Raw genomic sequence first — 16,904 nt, 5'->3', positions numbered from 1 at the left:
CCCGACACTAGATGCCGCGTCTGGTGATGGCCCTTGGACGCGGCCACTGGCCGTGCAATGTAAACATTCACAGGTGCCGGCATGCCCATCTTGCGCAGAGGTTGACAGAGGCATGCTGTGTCTGGTAGCCTAGGCCCTGTCAAGTGACTGCTAACAACATGGACCACCCACGGTTTGGGTCTTGGCATTCACGACCAGCCAACGAACGAACAAGCCCAGAATAGTAACATGTTGCATACCCCGAGTAATCAGCCCGCCTCCCCCGCATTAAATACTACATGGTAATCATACACATCCCGGCATACCTCAGTCCTCGCTTCAATTACGCGTCATGTCCACGTCCCTCACCAGCATGTCCTCGCCCTCTTGGTACGGAAGACCGGCCTTCTGTCTAGCCATGTCGTTGATCCACTGGCCGTTGGGCCTGACTGTCTCGCCTTTGGCAAGCTCGTCTGCCAAGTACAGCCATGCCAATGCGTTGCCCACAGTGCTAACCTCATCGCTGACGTGGTGGCTGGCGTACTCGGACATGGTGGCATGCAGCTCCGCATCCGTGAAGAGATCGTACAGATGCTTTGCAACGGCATCGTGGTCGCCAGGCTCGACGAGGAAGCCAGACTTGCCATGCTCAACCTGAAGCGGAATGCCGCCAGCGCGCGTGGCAATCACGGGAGTGCCCTTGTGCAGCGCCTCGCTGACCTTGACCTCGAAGCCCTCGCGCGTCGACAGCTGTAGAGCCACGTGGGCGCAAGACATGAGTGTGTTGAGCATTTGATCCGACGGGCCGATGCGCATAATGACAACGTCGTTCTTAAATTCGCTGTACTCGCCCGCCAGCGCATCTTCCGTCGCCTTGTAGATTCTGGTGGCATCAGGGTCATCGACGGCGCCGTGACCGGCAATGACAAGCTGTGGCATGTCGGCCAGAGGCATGTCTTTCATGTACACGTTGCGCAAGCGAGCGTAAGATGCGAGCACGTCGGGGATGCCCTTTGCCGGGTCGAAACGGGCAATCTGGGCAATGTATTTCCGATCGGGAAGAGCCAGCTGGCGCATGTCTGCCGCGAAGCATTGCACCTTGAATTCGTGCATGTAGAACTGCTCGTCCCAGTGGTGCAGGTGCTTGTTCAGCCCGTCTAGCCAATCCGTCGTGGCAGGCAGGTATCCCACCTTCTCTGGCGTGACATTCTTGGGGACAAATGCCCGTACCGGGTGGCTGACGAAGACATCGCAGTCCTTGATGTTGTTCCAGATCCAGTTCCACACTTCAGACGTGGCTGTCTCCTCCTGATCGGCCAGGTCAGATCGAACCTGGATGTGGCTGCGGAAGATGACGGGACGACTGGGGTCTCTTTCTTTGGCAATCTTGACCAGGCTAGGCATCTGAGGGTCGTCGACGATAATCACATCAGCGCCACCCTTCTCGCGGGCCGAGAGCGGGCCACCAAACTCGGACCAGCGGCACTTGTCAGCCTCTTCCAAGACCCAGGCGTCGAGTTTGGCCATCTTTTCCTCGGTGAGGCGCTCGCCGTCTGTAGCGACACCTTGCAGGATGTTGTGGTTGTCTTTGGTGATTCGGAAGATATCGGCCTTTCCAAAAGGAACATACCTAGAAGCTGTTAGTGTGGCCTGGCTCACATTCTACTGGATAAGCTGACCATTTGCAATCGACGCCGACAAGACGCAGATATCGAATCAGCGCGTGTCTCATGAGGGCTACTCCTCCGCCTTGGGCGGTGCTGCAAGGGTCAGTCGAATTCGCAGCGTGTGAGCATCTTGGGTGATTTACCTGTTGAAGAAAGCAATCTTGACCTTTCTCTTCTTCAGCGAGTCGGCATAGTGCATGACTGCGGTTCCCGTGGTTTCAGCCTTGACTGTGTCGTCGTAACTCTCTAGTTCGGTGATCTTGACAGTCCCGTCAAGATCGACCAGGACCTGGCGCCGATGACCCATCTGGACCGGAAGCTCGCCCTTGACATTGAAGCGCTTGACCGTCTTCCTGGCCATGTACTCGGCCTGCTGATCTAGGGGAATTGACGTTTGCTGGTCTTTGATGTTGGGGAAGATGAAGGGTACGATGTCAAGGTCCTGCCACAAGCGCACGGCAAGATGGGGGCTCAGGCGGTTGAGCTGGGCCGTCAAGCCAGCGCCCATGGGCTTGGAGAGGTTCTTCTCGCGGTAGCTGCTGAGGAAGCCGATGAATGCGCTCACCAGTGCCTCCGAGGCATCTTGTACCGACTGGGGAGTCGAGTCGCCCGAAGCATTGTTGGAGTCGTTGGAGGAGTCGCATGTGCTCCCCGCGCTCTCGAGAGGCCTGGTTTCGCAGTTGATGGTGTACGTTCCGTCGTGGAGAGCGATGCAGTAATCAAGGCCCCCGTCCTCGGATTGCGTGGCGGCGAGGCCAGCATACAGGGGCTGCCAGATCCACATGTTAGTCTGTGTGCGAGTGGGGGAGGTGGGTGGATGTGCTTGCCTCGACAGCTAGGGCCAGGGTGCCTCGCTGTTCTTTTAGCTTGTGCAGGGAGTCGGGCGACTTGAATGCGCTGACGCTCCGCTGACGTCGCTCGCAAGTGGTCTGACGGTGGAACCAGTGGGTTGGACGGCACTCGAGGGTGCTGTCACGTGACTCGTGTAGCGACATGATGGGTACTAGCTGCCCTGTAACCGAACACCTCATCTTGACCTGAGCAGACCATGACTTCCGCTCGCATCCAGAGCCATCGTCGTGTCACCCAATTCCACCTTCACGCTGTCCCCCCCCCCGCTGCCCATCTGCTGCCCGCCACGACTATTGCACGCTGTGATCTCTTGTCGCCCCTTCACCTCTTCCGATAGGCACCCCCCCCTCGCCTTCAATGAATCCGCCCTGTGTTCGTGCCGCTCCGTGGCCTATGGGGTATCGTGACTTGCCACTGCTCGCGTCACATTGTCGCCCTGCGTGTCTGTACAGCCTCTTTGTACAGTCGCCATGCCTGCTTCAATCACCCTGGCAGTCACAGCCCGCTGCCGGTGAATGCGTCAAGTCGTGTATAAAAGCCGTGTCTGCCTCGAGGTCAAAGTAGCCACAGAAACAAAACATCTTCCAGCTTTACCATCTATTGCACACAGATTCTCAATATCACCAATCCACCGCTCATTGCGCAACCAGGCCGGGCAGGGTAGGGCAGGGCATGGCGCGGGCGAGGCGAGGGGCGCTAGTCGTGCGAATGGGAGGCGCGTTATGGCGCGCACACACCACGCTGCTGTAGTATCTGGCGCCGCCTTGCCTTGTCTTTGGTTACGGTTGGATGTCAATGTCGCTCTGCTCTTGCGCCTGGCGGGATTCGGGGCCAGGGCGAATAGGGCAGGGCGGAGGCGATGCGACTGGAGCGGCGGGGGGGTGCATTCTTCAGCCGCCTAGCCGTGCTGTGTAGCCATCGTGAATGCGGTGCAACGGTCGCTGTCGATGGCGGCTGAGGGCGGAAATAGCATCGAGCGGCGGCGGACCGACGGGCGCATGCCACGACACGACACGATTCGGGACGCCGCATGGCTCTCTGCTGAATCGCCATGTCACGGCCAGGCATGACATGTGCCGGCGGCTGGCGCTGGAGCGCGCGGGCAGGCCAGTGGTGGCGGGCGGAGCTTCACTTGATCCTGTGCTGCGATGTGTACGACTGCGACGGCGACGACGCGGTCACAAGCTGGGTGACAGCGGGGTCGGCTGGGCGTGTGCGTGTGCGCGATGCAGTAGCAGCTGCAGTTGCAGTTGCAGTCAGTCGGAGAGCGAGCGGGCGAGGGCGCGGATGGATGAGTGCAGCGACTATCACCATTACATTGTTATTACCATGGTGTCTGGAACAGGACAAACACGTGCAGCTGGGCGCTTGGCCCCATGCAGCCTAGTGCGACGGGACGGGCACGCTTAGCGCGGAGGCCCCAGCGCGACGGGGTGGAGCAGGCGGCCGCGCACGATTGGGCGCGCAGAGGCAGCATGCGACGGGCGCCGCTCGCCCTCACTATGTGTGTAGTAGTAATAGCATCTACTCACTGCACCAGCACTGCACTGCACGGTACCGCCCAGCACCACACACCGCGTGCCGACAGCAACAAAAAAAAAAGACCGCGCCGCCCGTGCAGCACCACCAGCGCCAGCACCAACCCGCGCTCGGGGTCCGCGTTTGCCTCTGCCTGCCCGCTCTGCGCTGCTGCTGCTGCTGCTGCTGCTGTTGCTGCTGCCCCCTCCCGCGCCTGCCTGATTCGAAACGCTGCTGCCCTCGGTGCAGCCAAGCACTGCACTAAGCTGCGACCCACCCAGCTTCCGTTCAAACCTCAGCCATCTGACTGCCACAACACCAAACTGCTCCCGCCTAACCCAACTCCCCAACCCCAACCCCAACTCTATCCACCATCCATCCATCCCACCCCCGGTGCGCCCACCACTGGGCCCGTCCACCGCCCTTGACCACCTGCGCACCTCTTGCTGCCCGTGCGACGACCGCCTTGCGACCGACCGCCCGCCGCCTCTACGCGCCCGTCGCATACCGCGATTTGCTCTTCGCGTCGTTTCAACACCGCACACCGCCAAGCCTGTCCATTGCCCATCTCCATCGCCCCTTCCTCGCGTCACACGTTCATTGTGGCCATGAACCACTACCCTCCCCGCGTCATGGGAGGCCCCCAGGTCGGCCCGGCCCAGCGCCTGAACGAGCTCCTCGAGAGCATCAAGACCGAGTTTGAGACCGAGTCTCAGCGCAGCGTCGACTACGAAGGCCAGAGTGAGTCTCTTGCGCGCCGCCGCAGCCCTGCCTGCACGCGGCACCCCACGTCTTGCTGCCCACGCCCACGCTCACGCCCACGCCCACCGTCTTGTGAAGCACATGCTAACCAACCCCCCTCGCAGTCACCCGTCATATCCAGGAGATTGAATTGATCCGCAGCAAAGTCTACTCGCTCGAGCAGTCACACAACCAGATGAAGGCAAAGTAAGTAGCCGCCTGCAGCTGCCAGTTCGGTTCGATAGCCCTTGACTGCAGAGACTGACGCCCGTCACAGGTATGAGGAGCGCATTGCCCAGCTAGAGCGCGAGGTCGAGGCCCGCGGCGGACCCAGCCAGAACTCGCAGCACCACGGCCACTCGCAGCCTCAGCCCCCCCAAATCGGCCATGGACCGAGCAACCTGTTTGGAGGAATCATGGCAGGCAGTGCCGCCCAGGGCGGTCCAGGGCTAGCGCCTCCTCCACAGGAACCGCCGCAGGGTCATGGCATGCCACCACAGCTCGGAGGTCCCCAAGGACCGCCTGGACTGAACCCTGCCCCCGGCCCGCCACAGCACTTTGCTGGCTACCAGCCTGGCCCATCGGTAAACGGTGAGTCTCAGAGACTGTGTATGATTGAGCTTGACTAACGCACCCAGGCTATGGCCAACCCCCACAACCTACTGCCTCGCCTGGCGCCAAGCGTCCAGGACCTGCTCGTGGCCCTCCTAACCCAGCCACGCCCCAGCAAAACAATCCCGCTCCCTACCCCGGCTCACCCCAGGTGCCGCGACCAACGCCTCCACCTCACCACCAGCCCAACGCCTTGATGGCCCCAAACCACATTCCTCTCAGCCAAAGCAACGTCTTGGCCGACCTGGATATTGAGCAGTTGCCCGAGAACCTGAAGAAGGAGGGAAGCGATTGGTTTGCCGTCTTCAACCCCCGCTCAAGGCGAGTTCTCGACGTTGACCTGATTCACAACCTGCCCCACCAGAGTGTGGTTTGCTGCGTTCGCTTCAGCTTGGACGGTAGGTGGGTCGCCACCGGTTGCAACCGATCTGCCCAGATTTTCGACGTCGAGACGGGTAACCCGGTCGCTCATCTCCAGGACGGCAGCCTGCCCGAGGACGGCGATCTCTACATCCGAAGCGTTTGCTTCAGTCCCAATGGACAATATCTCGCCACTGGCGCAGAGGACAAGGTCATCAGGGTATGTTTTTGCCTTGACACATGCAAGCAACCACTGCTAACAGAAACCAGGTCTGGGACATTGCCAGCCGCACAATCAAGCACCAGTTCACCGGCCACGAACAGGATATTTACTCGCTCGACTTTGCCAGGAATGGAAAGATTATTGCTTCCGGTAGTGGCGACAGGAGTGTCCGTCTCTGGGATCTCGAATCCAACATGCAAGTCTCCAACTTCTCCATTGAGGATGGCGTCACCACCGTGGCCATTTCGCCAGACAACCTCTACGTCGCAGCGGGATCTCTCGACAAGAGCGTCCGTGTGTGGGACATTCAGACTGGCCAGCTTGTCGTCAGACTGGAAGGCGAGCATGGCCACAAGGACAGTGTGTATAGTGTGGCTTTTGCTCCTTCTGGCAACCGTCTGGTCAGTGGTAGTCTCGACAAGACCATCAAGATGTGGGAGTTGTCGACTCAGAGCCGCTTCGTTCCCGGCGGAAACCACCCAAGCGGCAAGTGCATCCGCACATTTGAAGGTCACAAGGACTTTGTTCTCAGCGTTGCCCTCACTCCTCACGGCGACTGGGTACTGAGTGGTTCCAAGGACCGTGGTGTCCAGTTCTGGGATCCTCACACTGGTGTCGCGCAACTCATGTTGCAGGGACACAAGAACTCTGGTATGTTGGCCTCATTATTTGATTTGCAACTGTTCCACTAACACGCTATAGTCATTTCCGTCGCTCCCAGCCCTACAGGAGGCGTATTTGCTACTGGTAGTGGTGACATGCGCGCACGAATCTGGAGGTACGTTTATTATACATCGTTTAATCGAGTCCTGGTCTAACTTGCAAACAGGTTCGATAGGTACCCTGGACCTTAGGCAGGCCCCCAGACTGCACAAAGGGCTCCTGAGTCGTGTTTCTACTGTCTGTAAAAGCAGAAACCCCATCATCATCATCATTGCCGTCGTCTTCGTCATCATCATGGGGGATTTCTCCACTATCTAATTAGTAACGTTCCATGATGACTCTTATGGGGGTTGTTTTGGTATTGTTATTACTATTATTTTCGGGGTGATTGTAACCACTGGCCAATGGGATTGATTATCTGTCTGATTTGCTTTTTTTTGCTTTTGTACTCCTTATTTTTTCTCGGGCTTTGTCTGTGGCCGGAGAGAAGAAGGGGGAGGGGGAAGGGGGAAAAGCAGTGAATGGTAGGTTGGTGGCGAGGGGGAAATGAGTGGTTGGATGGCTGGTGTGTGGGCGAAGAAAGAACCCTGAAAGCAAGAAGGTTCTTTTTTGAGTGGCATCTTATTTTACTTTTTTCTCTTTTTCACTTGGTATTGGTTTTTTGATTCCCAAACTGATTTATGGTCGCTCGTATCGTAGCTTTACTACTAAATATCGGTGTGTTATGTGTTCCCCCATCTTGCTTTTTCTCTCTGTTTTTATTTTTACTTTTTTTTCGGTGGCTTCGCAAGTTGACATGTGAAGGGCATATATGTAGGTGTGGGTGTGATGCATACCTACGTGTACATGTGGCTGTCTTATCTCTACTCCTGCTCCCATCTCCTTATTTATCCATCCTATCGCGGCTGCGCGGCTACACTCTACATGCAGGTGCACGTGCACGTGCACATGTATCCCACCCCACGCACACGTGCATTACACCCGTTTTCCCGTTTTCCCCTCTGCAATGTTTGTTTGTTCGTTTGTTGGACGGATGACTCAAGCTTCTCCATGTAAGTAACTATGTGAGTGAAGTCATATTCATAGGTGGACTTTTTACTTGTAAATTGTTTGTCCAAGGTGGCTAGTTATCTGTATGGATTATGTAGGAGTGAGTATGCACTGGGTAGGTAGGCATGTGGAAGTAGTACGTCGTTGTATGGGAAGAGGTTGGCGAGAGAAAAAATCGTCGTCATTACTATCCGTCTTCACCCTTTCCTCCATGCTCTTCTTTTTATTGTGATTGTTATTGCCACTTATTTACCATGTTGTTATACAAGAACTTCTGGTGCGACTCTATACTCACATGTACATGCCGGTGGACCTAGCCCAGTACCATTCATGATGTGTAGGTATCATGTATACTAAGATATAACTGAGCAGAGCAGCGGTAAAACAAATCAAGCAATCGTACCTAAGAATCAAAGTTAGGAATAAATAGACTACATCTCATTCCTTCCAACCCGGATAATATCTACGATATATGAAAGTTGCCCAAAAACAACGAGAAACGCCTGATTTTTCCCTTCACGTTTGAATCCATGAATAATCACCACTTGCATTCTACTATATTTCCTTTGTTCTATGTCTTGATTCACACTTCTATTCTATTCCATTCATTCACATTGTCTATCCCTATTCATTCGATTCATGCATGCATGCATACACCTTGACTCACTCACTTTATTCACTCAATCAGATACTCACTTCATCACACTTACCTAGATGTACGTGTAGAGAGAGCTCCAAATGCTAGTGCAGCAACACGAGCAGCAGAAAATGTCTTAAAAAGAGATGGAATGAAGAGCTCCAAGGAAAAGAAAAAGTCGAAAGAAAGAAAGAAAGAAAGAAAGAAAGAAAGAAAGAAAGAAAGAAAGAAAGAAAGAAAGAACAAGAAAACGCCACAAATGCTCCGGATAACCGCGTTTTCGCCTCAATTAACACGTTTGTTGCGACGTCTATGTAGGTGTGAAGGTTATACACTTACAGTGCCCCAACTATGGTTACACGGATGAACAGACAAAGAAAAAAGAAACATTCAAACATTAGACCCGCCACTACCCGGTCCTTTACCGGGATCCAGCAGCAAATGCGGCTTGAGGAAACCATCGTCAATCTGTCTGAAAGCGTTTGCAGGATCATGACTGATTTCACTAATGAGCTGCTTTACTGCGCCTGTGGCTGTGGCGACTCTGCCTGGGCCTTCGGGGGGCCGGTGGCCAGACGTTGGGTAGGGTGTTGTTGATGGCTCGGCGGCGGATGCCAAGGGTGACGCGGCGCGGTTTGGGGAGCGGCGGGCGCTGGGGGGAAGGTCGAGATCAATGTCGTCTTCGTCGGCGGAGCCACTGTCGGCGGGGCTGAGGAGACCTTGGTCTGCGCCGTCGCGGGCGCGCACGTGGCTTGAACCGCGGCGCGTAGCGCCATTGGGTCGAGTGGGTGGACTGTTGCGGCTTCGCGATCCACTAGAGTACGAAGCACCGTCTCGGCCGTTGACGTTGTTGAGGTTGAATGAGCCCTGGTTGGGCCGTGGAGTGTGACCGTAGCCTTGACCCTGTTTGCGGGAATAAGTGCCGCCATTCACAACCTCAATGTCAAACTCGTCATCGCTGTCAATCTCCTCGACGATTCCTGTGCGAATGCCGAGAATCTCCAGCATACGCGCAGTGGTGCCTCCAAAGATGATGACTGTCAAGACGACTACAACAAGGACTGTGGCTCGCAAAGTATCGCCGGTGTTACCCGTGAGACCTGCAGCGAGCGCCACACCGACGGCACCACGGAGACCCGCCCAGTAAATCATGGCCTGATGGGCCCAAGGAATCTCTTCAACAAGCTCGTCTCCGCGTCGGCGCTGGCGGTAGCGGGTAACAGAATTGATAATCCTCGAGAGCGGGAACACTGCGCACCATCGAGCTGCGCAGATGCCAGCGACGGTGATGAGAATAAACAGTGGCTTGTAGTCGAGCTTGTCGTCGGTAAAGAGCGAAAGGCCTAGGTAGATGAAGATGAAGTTCTCCGAGATTTGCGAAGTGACTTGGAACACAAACTTGGTCGTGAGCTGTGTTCGCCTCGACATGTTGTGGTAGGCGTAGTGCTTCATGCAAATACCGCAGAATAGCAGCGAGACGATACCTTTGCTTGTTAGCGTCGATGTGTATTCCAAACCAGCTCCCACTTACCCGACATGTGGATGGCATTGGACATGAAGTAGGTCAAGTATGCCGTGAGGATGATCAGACAGCTCTCCGTCTTGGGGAAGCGCCGGACATAGGTGAACTTGAGCATCAGAGAGACGGCAATGCCGACCGTGACACCGATGAATAGACTGCCAAAGAAGACACCAAAGAAGATGCCAAAGGCCTCGAACAGGCTGAGGATGCCGAGCGACTCTGCGCCATCCTTGTACTTTTGGGCCGTCTCGAACAAGACAATGGCGACGGCATCGTTGAGAATGGACTCGCCAAAGATGAGCGTGTACAGCTTGGGCTCTACCTTGTACGTGTCGAAGATGGCCAGAATGGTGACTGGGTCCGTGGCCGACAGCGTGGCGCCCACCGACATGGCCTCGACAAAGTTAATCTTGAAGCCATCGAGCGGAATCCTGGTCCAGAGGAACAAGATGAGGCCGAGAACGAGGGCGGAGATGAATGTGCCTGCAAAGGCAAAGGTGAGGATGGTGCCGATATGGCGGAAGAAGTTCCCCTAGGGCATGTTAGGCAGGGCCAAGGGCCAGGGCGGGCAGCAGGACGCACTTGATGCAATTCGTAGCCGGCGGAAAGGATGATGGGCGGCAGGAGCAGGTTGAAGAACATTTGATAGTCAAAGCTGACGGCATCTCGCACCGAGGCGACTGCGGTGAGGCGGAGGATGAGGCCAACGACCATTCCTGCAAGCGGTTAGCGCGGGATGTGCAGGGCGACGCGATTACGAGATAAGCCCCAGACGACATGGCGGCAGTGGACATGTGCAGATTTACCCCACAATTGGAAGAGTCTGGGTGCGAGCGATGCGATGCGAAGCCATGTCGTGCAAACGCACTATGCGCACTACTCGGAGCTTGTCTCAACGATTGCCCACGGGCGGCAGCGGCCCACGGCGAGGCTGGGGCCCACGTACCGGCAAAGATGGACAGGACCGTTTCGTGAACGGCCTGGATTTTGCGCGTGTGCAGGATGTAGCTGGTGAAGAGGGCGATGATGAGCAGGACGATGAGGATGGACAGGGCCCACGAGGTGAAGATCTCCTTCTGGCCCGCCTCGGGTTCGTCTGTATGGCAGCATTAGACACGGGCAGCGCGGCGACAGGGCGGGAGGAGGACTGACCGTCTGGGTCTGCGTCGGACGTGTCTCGCTCTGCAACGTGTGGTCAGCCATGGTGGCCCTGACGGTGCGGGCGTCGAGGGCGCGTACTGAGGAGCTGGCCGACGGCCCACCAGCCCATTATCGACGCCATGCTGGGCTCAGGAGCGGGCTCGCATCAGACGCCGCGTCGAGCAGAGGGGCGGGCAGCGGTCGTGGCGGATGAGTTGGGCGCTGGAGGCCGGCTCGGAATCTGTACGGGCACGCGCCAATTCGACACGGCGCGCGCTGGGAGGGGATGGGATGGAATGGGATGGGGTGCGGTGCTGGGTGTGCGGTGCGGTGCTGTGCTGTGCGGTGCGGTTGGGGTGTGGTTGGGGTGTGGTTGGCGGTGCGGATGCGGTGCTGCTGCCTCTCTGCCTGGCCTGCTCGCCCGCCTCCCTCCCCCCCCCCCCCAAAGCTGTCTAGGTGTCGCTTCGGCCGCCCATGTCGCGGCCGGCCCGCCAGCGCCGCTTCGGGCGTAGCGCATGGCGGGCGGCCAGGGTCGCGAACGGCGGGCGGGCACCAACGTCATAGCCACGTATTCCCGGGCTTTCGCTTTCAGGCAGAAGACGCATCCACTTCTGCACTGCATCCACGGCTTCGCATGCACGACATCGCAAATCGAACCCCCCCCCCAACCCGCCCTTGCGCTTGCCCTTGCGGCCCAGCCAGAAAGACGTGCCAGATCACAACACCCACTCCCGACGCCATCAGGCCTGCACATGACCGCCGCCGCCGCCTAACCGCCCCTCCTGCCTGCTGGCCGTGATGCCCCCCCGTGCCCCGTCGTGTCTCGCCGCCGCCCCTTCATCCTCACCACGGCTGACATCCACGCCCGCCACTCGCCGCTCCAGCACCGCCGCCAGCGCCAGCGCCAGCGCCAGCTCCAGCATCAGCACCGCCGCCAGCGGCACTGCTAGCGCCCCGTTCACGCGCTGCATCGCCCAGTAGTCGCCGCCTAACCGCCTAACCGCAAAGTCGCCGTGACTATTTTTTGCCAGCCCTCGCAGCCTCTCACCACCTCACTCCACGCCCTCTTCTGCGCTGCCCTGTCTGCTGCCCGCCGACCCTGGCCCCGTGGCTGCCAATCACAAACTCGTCGACCCTGACCACGATCACGGTACGCTGCTCAGGCCCGACCACGTCGTCGCCTGCCCAGGAATTTCCATCGCGTGCCCTCTGCACGCAGACTGCCACATCATGTCGTCTCCGCCGACCCGTGGCCGCGACGAGCCCGCTTCCTCGTCGTCGTCGTCGCCCGCCTCCCTATCTAGACTCGACACCTCGCACGCCCGCTCCAAACCACGACCCAAGCTTGTGTCCTTTGGCCGCGACTCGTCGACAGGCGGGCCCCCAGACTCGGATGCCGACGTCCACATTGAGTTTATCCACAGCAACGATCCTGCGCCCCGCATGTCTTCCGAAGTCGACCCGCTCCTCAAGGAGGCCATGTCGCCCAACAGCGACGACGACAGCTGGCTGGCCGAGCACCAGGTCGAAGAGACAAAGTCCAGCTGGTTCCTCTTCCTCCTCACCTTTGGCGGCCTCGGCCTGCAAATTGGCTGGTCTGTCGAAACCTCAAACGGCTCCGTAAGTGCTTTTTCCCCAGCTTTTTTTCTGTGCCCAGAGGACCCTGGATCCCACACACGCCCGCTCTATTTTACCTGCCGAGTCTGCTGCTAACCGCACTGCCCAGCCCTATCTGCTCTCGCTCGGTCTGAGCAAGTCGATGCTTGCACTCGTTTGGATTGCTGGCCCTCTATCTGGTGTGCTTGTCCAGCCCTATGTCGGCCTCAAGAGCGACAACTGCCGCCTGCGATGGGGAAAGCGGAGGCCCTTCATCATTGGCGGTGCAGCCGCCACCATACTCTCTCTCATGGTTCTCGCTTGGGCAAAGGAGATTATTGGCGGCTTCCTAGGCATCTTCGGTGCAAACCCAGAGTCTCACTTTGTCAAGACAAGCGTCATGCTCTTCGCCGTCCTGTTCGTCTACGTGCTGGATTTCGCTATCAACGTCATCCAAGCCGGCGTGCGAGCATACATTGTCGACGTGGCGCCGACGCACCAGCAAGAGTCTGCCAATGCTTGGCTGATGAGGTCGGCTGGCATTGGCAACATTCTGGGCTACCTGGCCGGCTACATCAACCTCCCAGACTACCTTCCCTGGCTCGGTGACAGCCAATTCAAAGTCCTTTGCGCCATCGCATCCTTTGTCATGGCTCTCACTGTCGGCGTCAGTTGCTCGGCATGCTCCGAGCGCGATCCACAGTTTGATACGGCGCCCGCTAACCAGCAGGACGGCGTCATTGCCTTTTTCAGGGGGCTTGCGCGCTCAGTCAGGAAACTGCCTCCCCAAATCAAAAAGGTCTGCACTGTGCAGTTCTTTGCCTGGATCGGATGGTTCCCCTTTCTCTTCTACATTACCACGTATGTCGGCGAGATTTACGCGGATCCCTACTTTGAAGAGGACCCTCACCTCCCGGACAGCAAAATTGACGGCATCCTCGAAGATGGTACCAGAATCGGCACGAGGGCTCTGTTGATTTTTGCCATTACCACATTTGTTGCCTCCGTTATCCTGCCATTCGTCATTCCCCCGACATTCCAGCCGCCTGAGCCCGAGCGTCCCATTACGCCCGCGACCCCTATGACGCCAACGACCCCTCATTCCATGAATGGCTCTAGCTACTTTGCACTAAGTCACGCCCCTAAAGGAAGTAAAAAGACGTTCATGGACAGGGTATCCAGCTCCATGGAATCCCTGCAAATTCAGTCGCTCACCCTTCGTCGCTCATGGTTCTTGTCACACATTTTGTTCGCCGTGCTCATGGGCTTGACCTTCTTTGTCCGGAGCACCTGGGGTGCTACCATCCTTGTAGGTGCGATTGGCATTCCTTGGTGCATAACAAATTGGGCGCCATTCGCCATCATTTCTTCTGAAATCTCCAAGAGAGATGCCATTCGTCGTGGCATCATCAAACCACGCGACCGCGAGGCACAACTCATCGCAGAGGGTGAAGATGATGGTTCAGGCGCAGACTCGGCTGGCGTTGTCCTTGGCATTCATAACGTCGCCATTGCAGCACCCCAAGTTATTGCAACCCTGATCAGCGCCATTCTGTTCAAAATCCTCCAGAAGCCTAGAGGCACAGCAGGTGATACGAGTGTAGCCTGGGTGCTGCGCTTTGGAGGTCTCTGCGCTCTTGTAGCTGCGTGGCTGACACTACGAGTCAGCGAAGAGAAGGAGGACGTCGAGTCTGAGGAGCCTTTCAGGAGAAGGCGGATGTCCTAGGATGACTCCGATTATCATTCTTTATCACATCTTAGACGCGAGTTGGCCCGCTCTCTAAGCCGGCATAACTCCAGCGAAGATACAAGAGAAGCTTAGAAAATGAAGATGAACAGGACAGAGCAACGGTTGAAATGTAGCCGTGTGCTAAACTATACAGATGGCCTCGCGGTCTAGTTGCAGTTTCTTTTTTTTTGGGACTGATATATGATATACCTTTGCTTTGGATAGCGAATTAGCACAGCAGCCAAGGTGCAGGCGTTTACCCCCCTTTTTTTCAGACATGCATCTTGGAAAGCGAAGAAGCATATTTTCATTTTCCTTGTCTAGATAGGCCTATAACGAGACACATGAACGGAGTTCTTGGACAAAGTGTACAACTTGAGGGTGGTGTGAGGGTCTGGCTTCAAGGAGTGTAGAAAAGACTTATTTTTTTTAAAGAGAAGGAAAAGTTGACTAGAAACACACTCGTTTTTTTCTTGCCTCCAATCAATCGGATTTCTTCTACTTGTTTCTTTCACTCGATGTATTTGTGCACTTGATTATACTAAGGAAAGATATTGTTGGAATCAAGTGTATTATCTAGAGAATTCTGTGCATATCGTGTCATTGAAGTAGTGATATGTCCACATACGTTCATTTACTAGATTTCAGTTGAGTGTGCCTATTTAGAACAAGGTATGCTTGGAGATATTTCACTTTGCATTGCAGAAAACGATGCTGATGAATGAGAGAGAGACTTGGCCATTTTGTTTTCTGCGCTCAACCTAAGTATCGACAGCGAAGTGAAGCGAAGCCCCTTCCTACACACTACCTAAGTATATACACTCTTGACGTCCCCTACTTACCCACCAACTCATCCTTCCCACACTCTCCCACACCAACATCCACTTTCCCACCTACATTCTTTCAAAAAGCGGGCTTAGCATTCTTAACCAACATCTCAAAATACGCCTGGTTCCACTGTCCCGCCTCGGGACTTGGCTTGAAGCTCTCGCTCTTTCCGCAAAAGCTATCATAGCGCGCCGCAGAAGGGTCACTCGTGCCGTCGCTCTCGCCCCCAGGCTTGACCCAGACAAATGAATCGACGAGCGATGAGCCCGTGCTAGATGAGGGTCTGCGCCCGAAACCCGCGCCGTTGATGTTGCACCAGTTGCCCCATTCCTGACGGATACCTTGCACGCCGCTGCGGCCCGTGTCGATGATGGCCTGGCCGGGCATGCCGGCGGACGTGAGTTCGGGCGAGAACAGCTCCACGTATTTCTTCTCATTCTGCGCTTTGTTGTACTTGCCGTCGGGGGCGTTGGCGAATTCGCCCGGGGTAAGATCGTATGAGTTCCAGCCGGCGACGTTGGTCGCGATGCCGCGCACTTGCTTGGGGCTGCCGGCTTGCTTATACACGTTTGCGAGTTCTTTGGCGCCGGGCTCTGTAGTTGCCGTGGTTAGCTTGCCATTGTGGTGGGTCAAGTGTTAAGGTGAGGGAGATACGTACTCAGGTTGTCGTCCCAGCCTAGCCAGCCGCCGTGGCCCGCGTCAATGTACATGGCGACGTTGGGGAGGTTGAGCTGCTTGAGCGCATAGGCGACGCCCTCGCGGTACCCAGATGCCGAGTCCTTGCATGTCTGGAGGTTGCTGTTGGTGACGAGGTTGGGCAGCGAGTCGGGTTCAATGACCAGTGCAATGGCTGTGTTGGGGTACTTTTTGAAAATGGCAACGATGGCTGTGATTGTATGTTAGTGGGGGAATTATCCCAAGGTTGAAATGATGGTGGAGAAGACTTACGGTCAATGTACTGCGTCTTGTAGATGTTGATCTCGCCAACAGCCAGCTCGCCGTTGGATGCTTTGGCAGCACAGTCACGACCGGGCAGGTCATAAATGACAAGGGCAGCGATCTGGTCGCACGGCACATCCTTGATGCCGTCTTCCACAACCGAAATCTTGTCACGCGTATCACTAGCATACATGTTAGCTTTTTGCAAGAATGCTACTGCAAGTCCGAGCACCCTTACATCCAGAGAAATGTTCCAATATCAGCCACCTTGCGAGCCTTTGCCGCCATAGCCGAGTCTGTCATCTGGGCCGCCGCCGCAACAACCTCAGAAGAGTAGAATTTGTTGGCATAGACGGTGCGCGACGCGAAGGGGTTTCCAGAGAGCGTAACAGGAGTGGCACAAGCAGCCGCAGCGCGAGCAGTAATGGGGCCATTCTCAATGGGAGAAGGGAGCGCAAAAGCGCCAGTCATGGCCGAGGCCAGAGCAGCGGTGAAAAATCCCTTCATGGCAGTGGCTGAAAGAAAGGTGCGGAGTATGTTGTGATGCTGGACGCCTGCGGGGGAACAAGAAGCCTCTTATACCAAGGCTGCGGGGAACAAAACGACTAACGTGCTGCGAGCCTCATATCGAGGTATCTGCTCATCAGGAAACCAGGCCCGCAAGTGAGTGACAAGGGGTGTATTTTGGGTCTGTGCGATCTGCGCTCGAGAGATGAGGTTTAGATGAATGTATATCAAGCGTGACATGGCACTATACTCGCTTGCCCTGTGCCATGGAGCGGTAGTGCCTGAGGCCAGAGCAAGATTGTAGAAGTGGTGCCGTGGTCTTGGACTTGTGTAGCTTTTCA

At 56.4% G+C, this 16,904-nt stretch overlaps 5 protein-coding genes across 5 annotated transcripts; 2 read left to right on the top strand and 3 right to left on the bottom strand.

Moving 5' to 3' along the window:
- Nucleotides 1-216: 216 nt before the first annotated feature.
- On the bottom strand, nt 217-2,653 carry SETTUDRAFT_167727 (glycosyltransferase family 4 protein). Its single transcript, XM_008024811.1, has 4 exons — nt 2,474-2,653; nt 1,790-2,415; nt 1,659-1,739; nt 217-1,609 (listed from the first exon to the last, which is right to left on the bottom strand). Exons 1-4 carry the CDS (start codon nt 2,639-2,641, stop codon nt 319-321), a joined length of 2,166 nt encoding a protein of 721 aa, XP_008023002.1. The 5' UTR covers nt 2,642-2,653; the 3' UTR covers nt 217-318.
- A 1,971-nt stretch (nt 2,654-4,624) lies between these two features.
- Nucleotides 4,625-6,806, top strand: SETTUDRAFT_159570 (uncharacterized protein; the record flags this gene model as incomplete). The annotated part of the gene is made up of 7 exons (XM_008024810.1): nt 4,625-4,757; nt 4,883-4,964; nt 5,035-5,348; nt 5,396-5,949; nt 6,000-6,603; nt 6,655-6,730; nt 6,782-6,806. 7 exons carry the CDS (start codon nt 4,625-4,627, stop codon nt 6,804-6,806), a joined length of 1,788 nt encoding a protein of 595 aa, XP_008023001.1.
- Nucleotides 6,807-8,529: 1,723 nt separating this feature from the next.
- Nucleotides 8,530-11,272, bottom strand: SETTUDRAFT_167725 (uncharacterized protein). The gene is made up of 6 exons (XM_008024809.1): nt 11,064-11,272; nt 10,977-11,006; nt 10,771-10,920; nt 10,407-10,540; nt 9,834-10,356; nt 8,530-9,786 (listed from the first exon to the last, which is right to left on the bottom strand). Exons 1-6 carry the CDS (start codon nt 11,092-11,094, stop codon nt 8,693-8,695), a joined length of 1,962 nt encoding a protein of 653 aa, XP_008023000.1. The 5' UTR covers nt 11,095-11,272; the 3' UTR covers nt 8,530-8,692.
- A 922-nt stretch (nt 11,273-12,194) lies between these two features.
- On the top strand, nt 12,195-14,286 carry SETTUDRAFT_26370 (uncharacterized protein; the record flags this gene model as incomplete). The annotated part of the gene is made up of 2 exons (XM_008024667.1): nt 12,195-12,584; nt 12,691-14,286. 2 exons carry the CDS (start codon nt 12,195-12,197, stop codon nt 14,284-14,286), a joined length of 1,986 nt encoding a protein of 661 aa, XP_008022858.1.
- Nucleotides 14,287-15,192: 906 nt separating this feature from the next.
- SETTUDRAFT_37672 (glycoside hydrolase family 6 protein) lies at nt 15,193-16,563 on the bottom strand (the record flags this gene model as incomplete). Its single annotated transcript, XM_008024714.1, has 4 exons — nt 15,193-15,710; nt 15,776-16,003; nt 16,066-16,238; nt 16,295-16,563. The coding sequence occupies 4 exons, from the start codon at nt 16,561-16,563 to the stop codon at nt 15,193-15,195; spliced, it is 1,188 nt and encodes a 395-aa protein (XP_008022905.1).
- Nucleotides 16,564-16,904: the final 341 nt, after the last annotated feature.

This window comes from Exserohilum turcica, assembly GCF_000359705.1.
Source record: "Exserohilum turcica Et28A unplaced genomic scaffold SETTUscaffold_13, whole genome shotgun sequence".
In the NCBI taxonomy this organism is placed as follows: Eukaryota; Fungi; Ascomycota; class Dothideomycetes; order Pleosporales; family Pleosporaceae; genus Exserohilum; species Exserohilum turcicum.
This window is presented reverse-complemented; position numbering and strand designations above follow the sequence as displayed.

What these genes read in the sequence shown, in the direction of transcription:
- SETTUDRAFT_167727 (XM_008024811.1), bottom strand. Translation starts at nt 2,641, where the DNA reads ATGTCGCTACACGAGTCACGTGACAGCACCCTCGAGTGCCGTCCAACC. An exon ending in CCCTGGCCCTAGCTGTCGAG is followed by an intron (nt 2,416 to 2,473) that starts GCAAGCACATCC and finishes TGGATCTGGCAG; the next exon opens with CCCCTGTATGCTGGCCTCGC. An exon ending in GTCGGCGTCGATTGCAAATG is followed by an intron (nt 1,610 to 1,658) that starts GTCAGCTTATCC and finishes AACAGCTTCTAG; the next exon opens with GTATGTTCCTTTTGGAAAGG.
- SETTUDRAFT_167725 (XM_008024809.1), bottom strand. Translation starts at nt 11,094, where the DNA reads ATGGGCTGGTGGGCCGTCGGCCAGCTCCTCA. An exon ending in GGCCGTCGGCCAGCTCCTCA is followed by an intron (nt 11,007 to 11,063) that starts GTACGCGCCCTC and finishes CACACGTTGCAG; the next exon opens with AGCGAGACACGTCCGACGCA. An exon ending in CCGGCTACGAATTGCATCAA is followed by an intron (nt 10,357 to 10,406) that starts GTGCGTCCTGCT and finishes AACATGCCCTAG; the next exon opens with GGGAACTTCTTCCGCCATAT.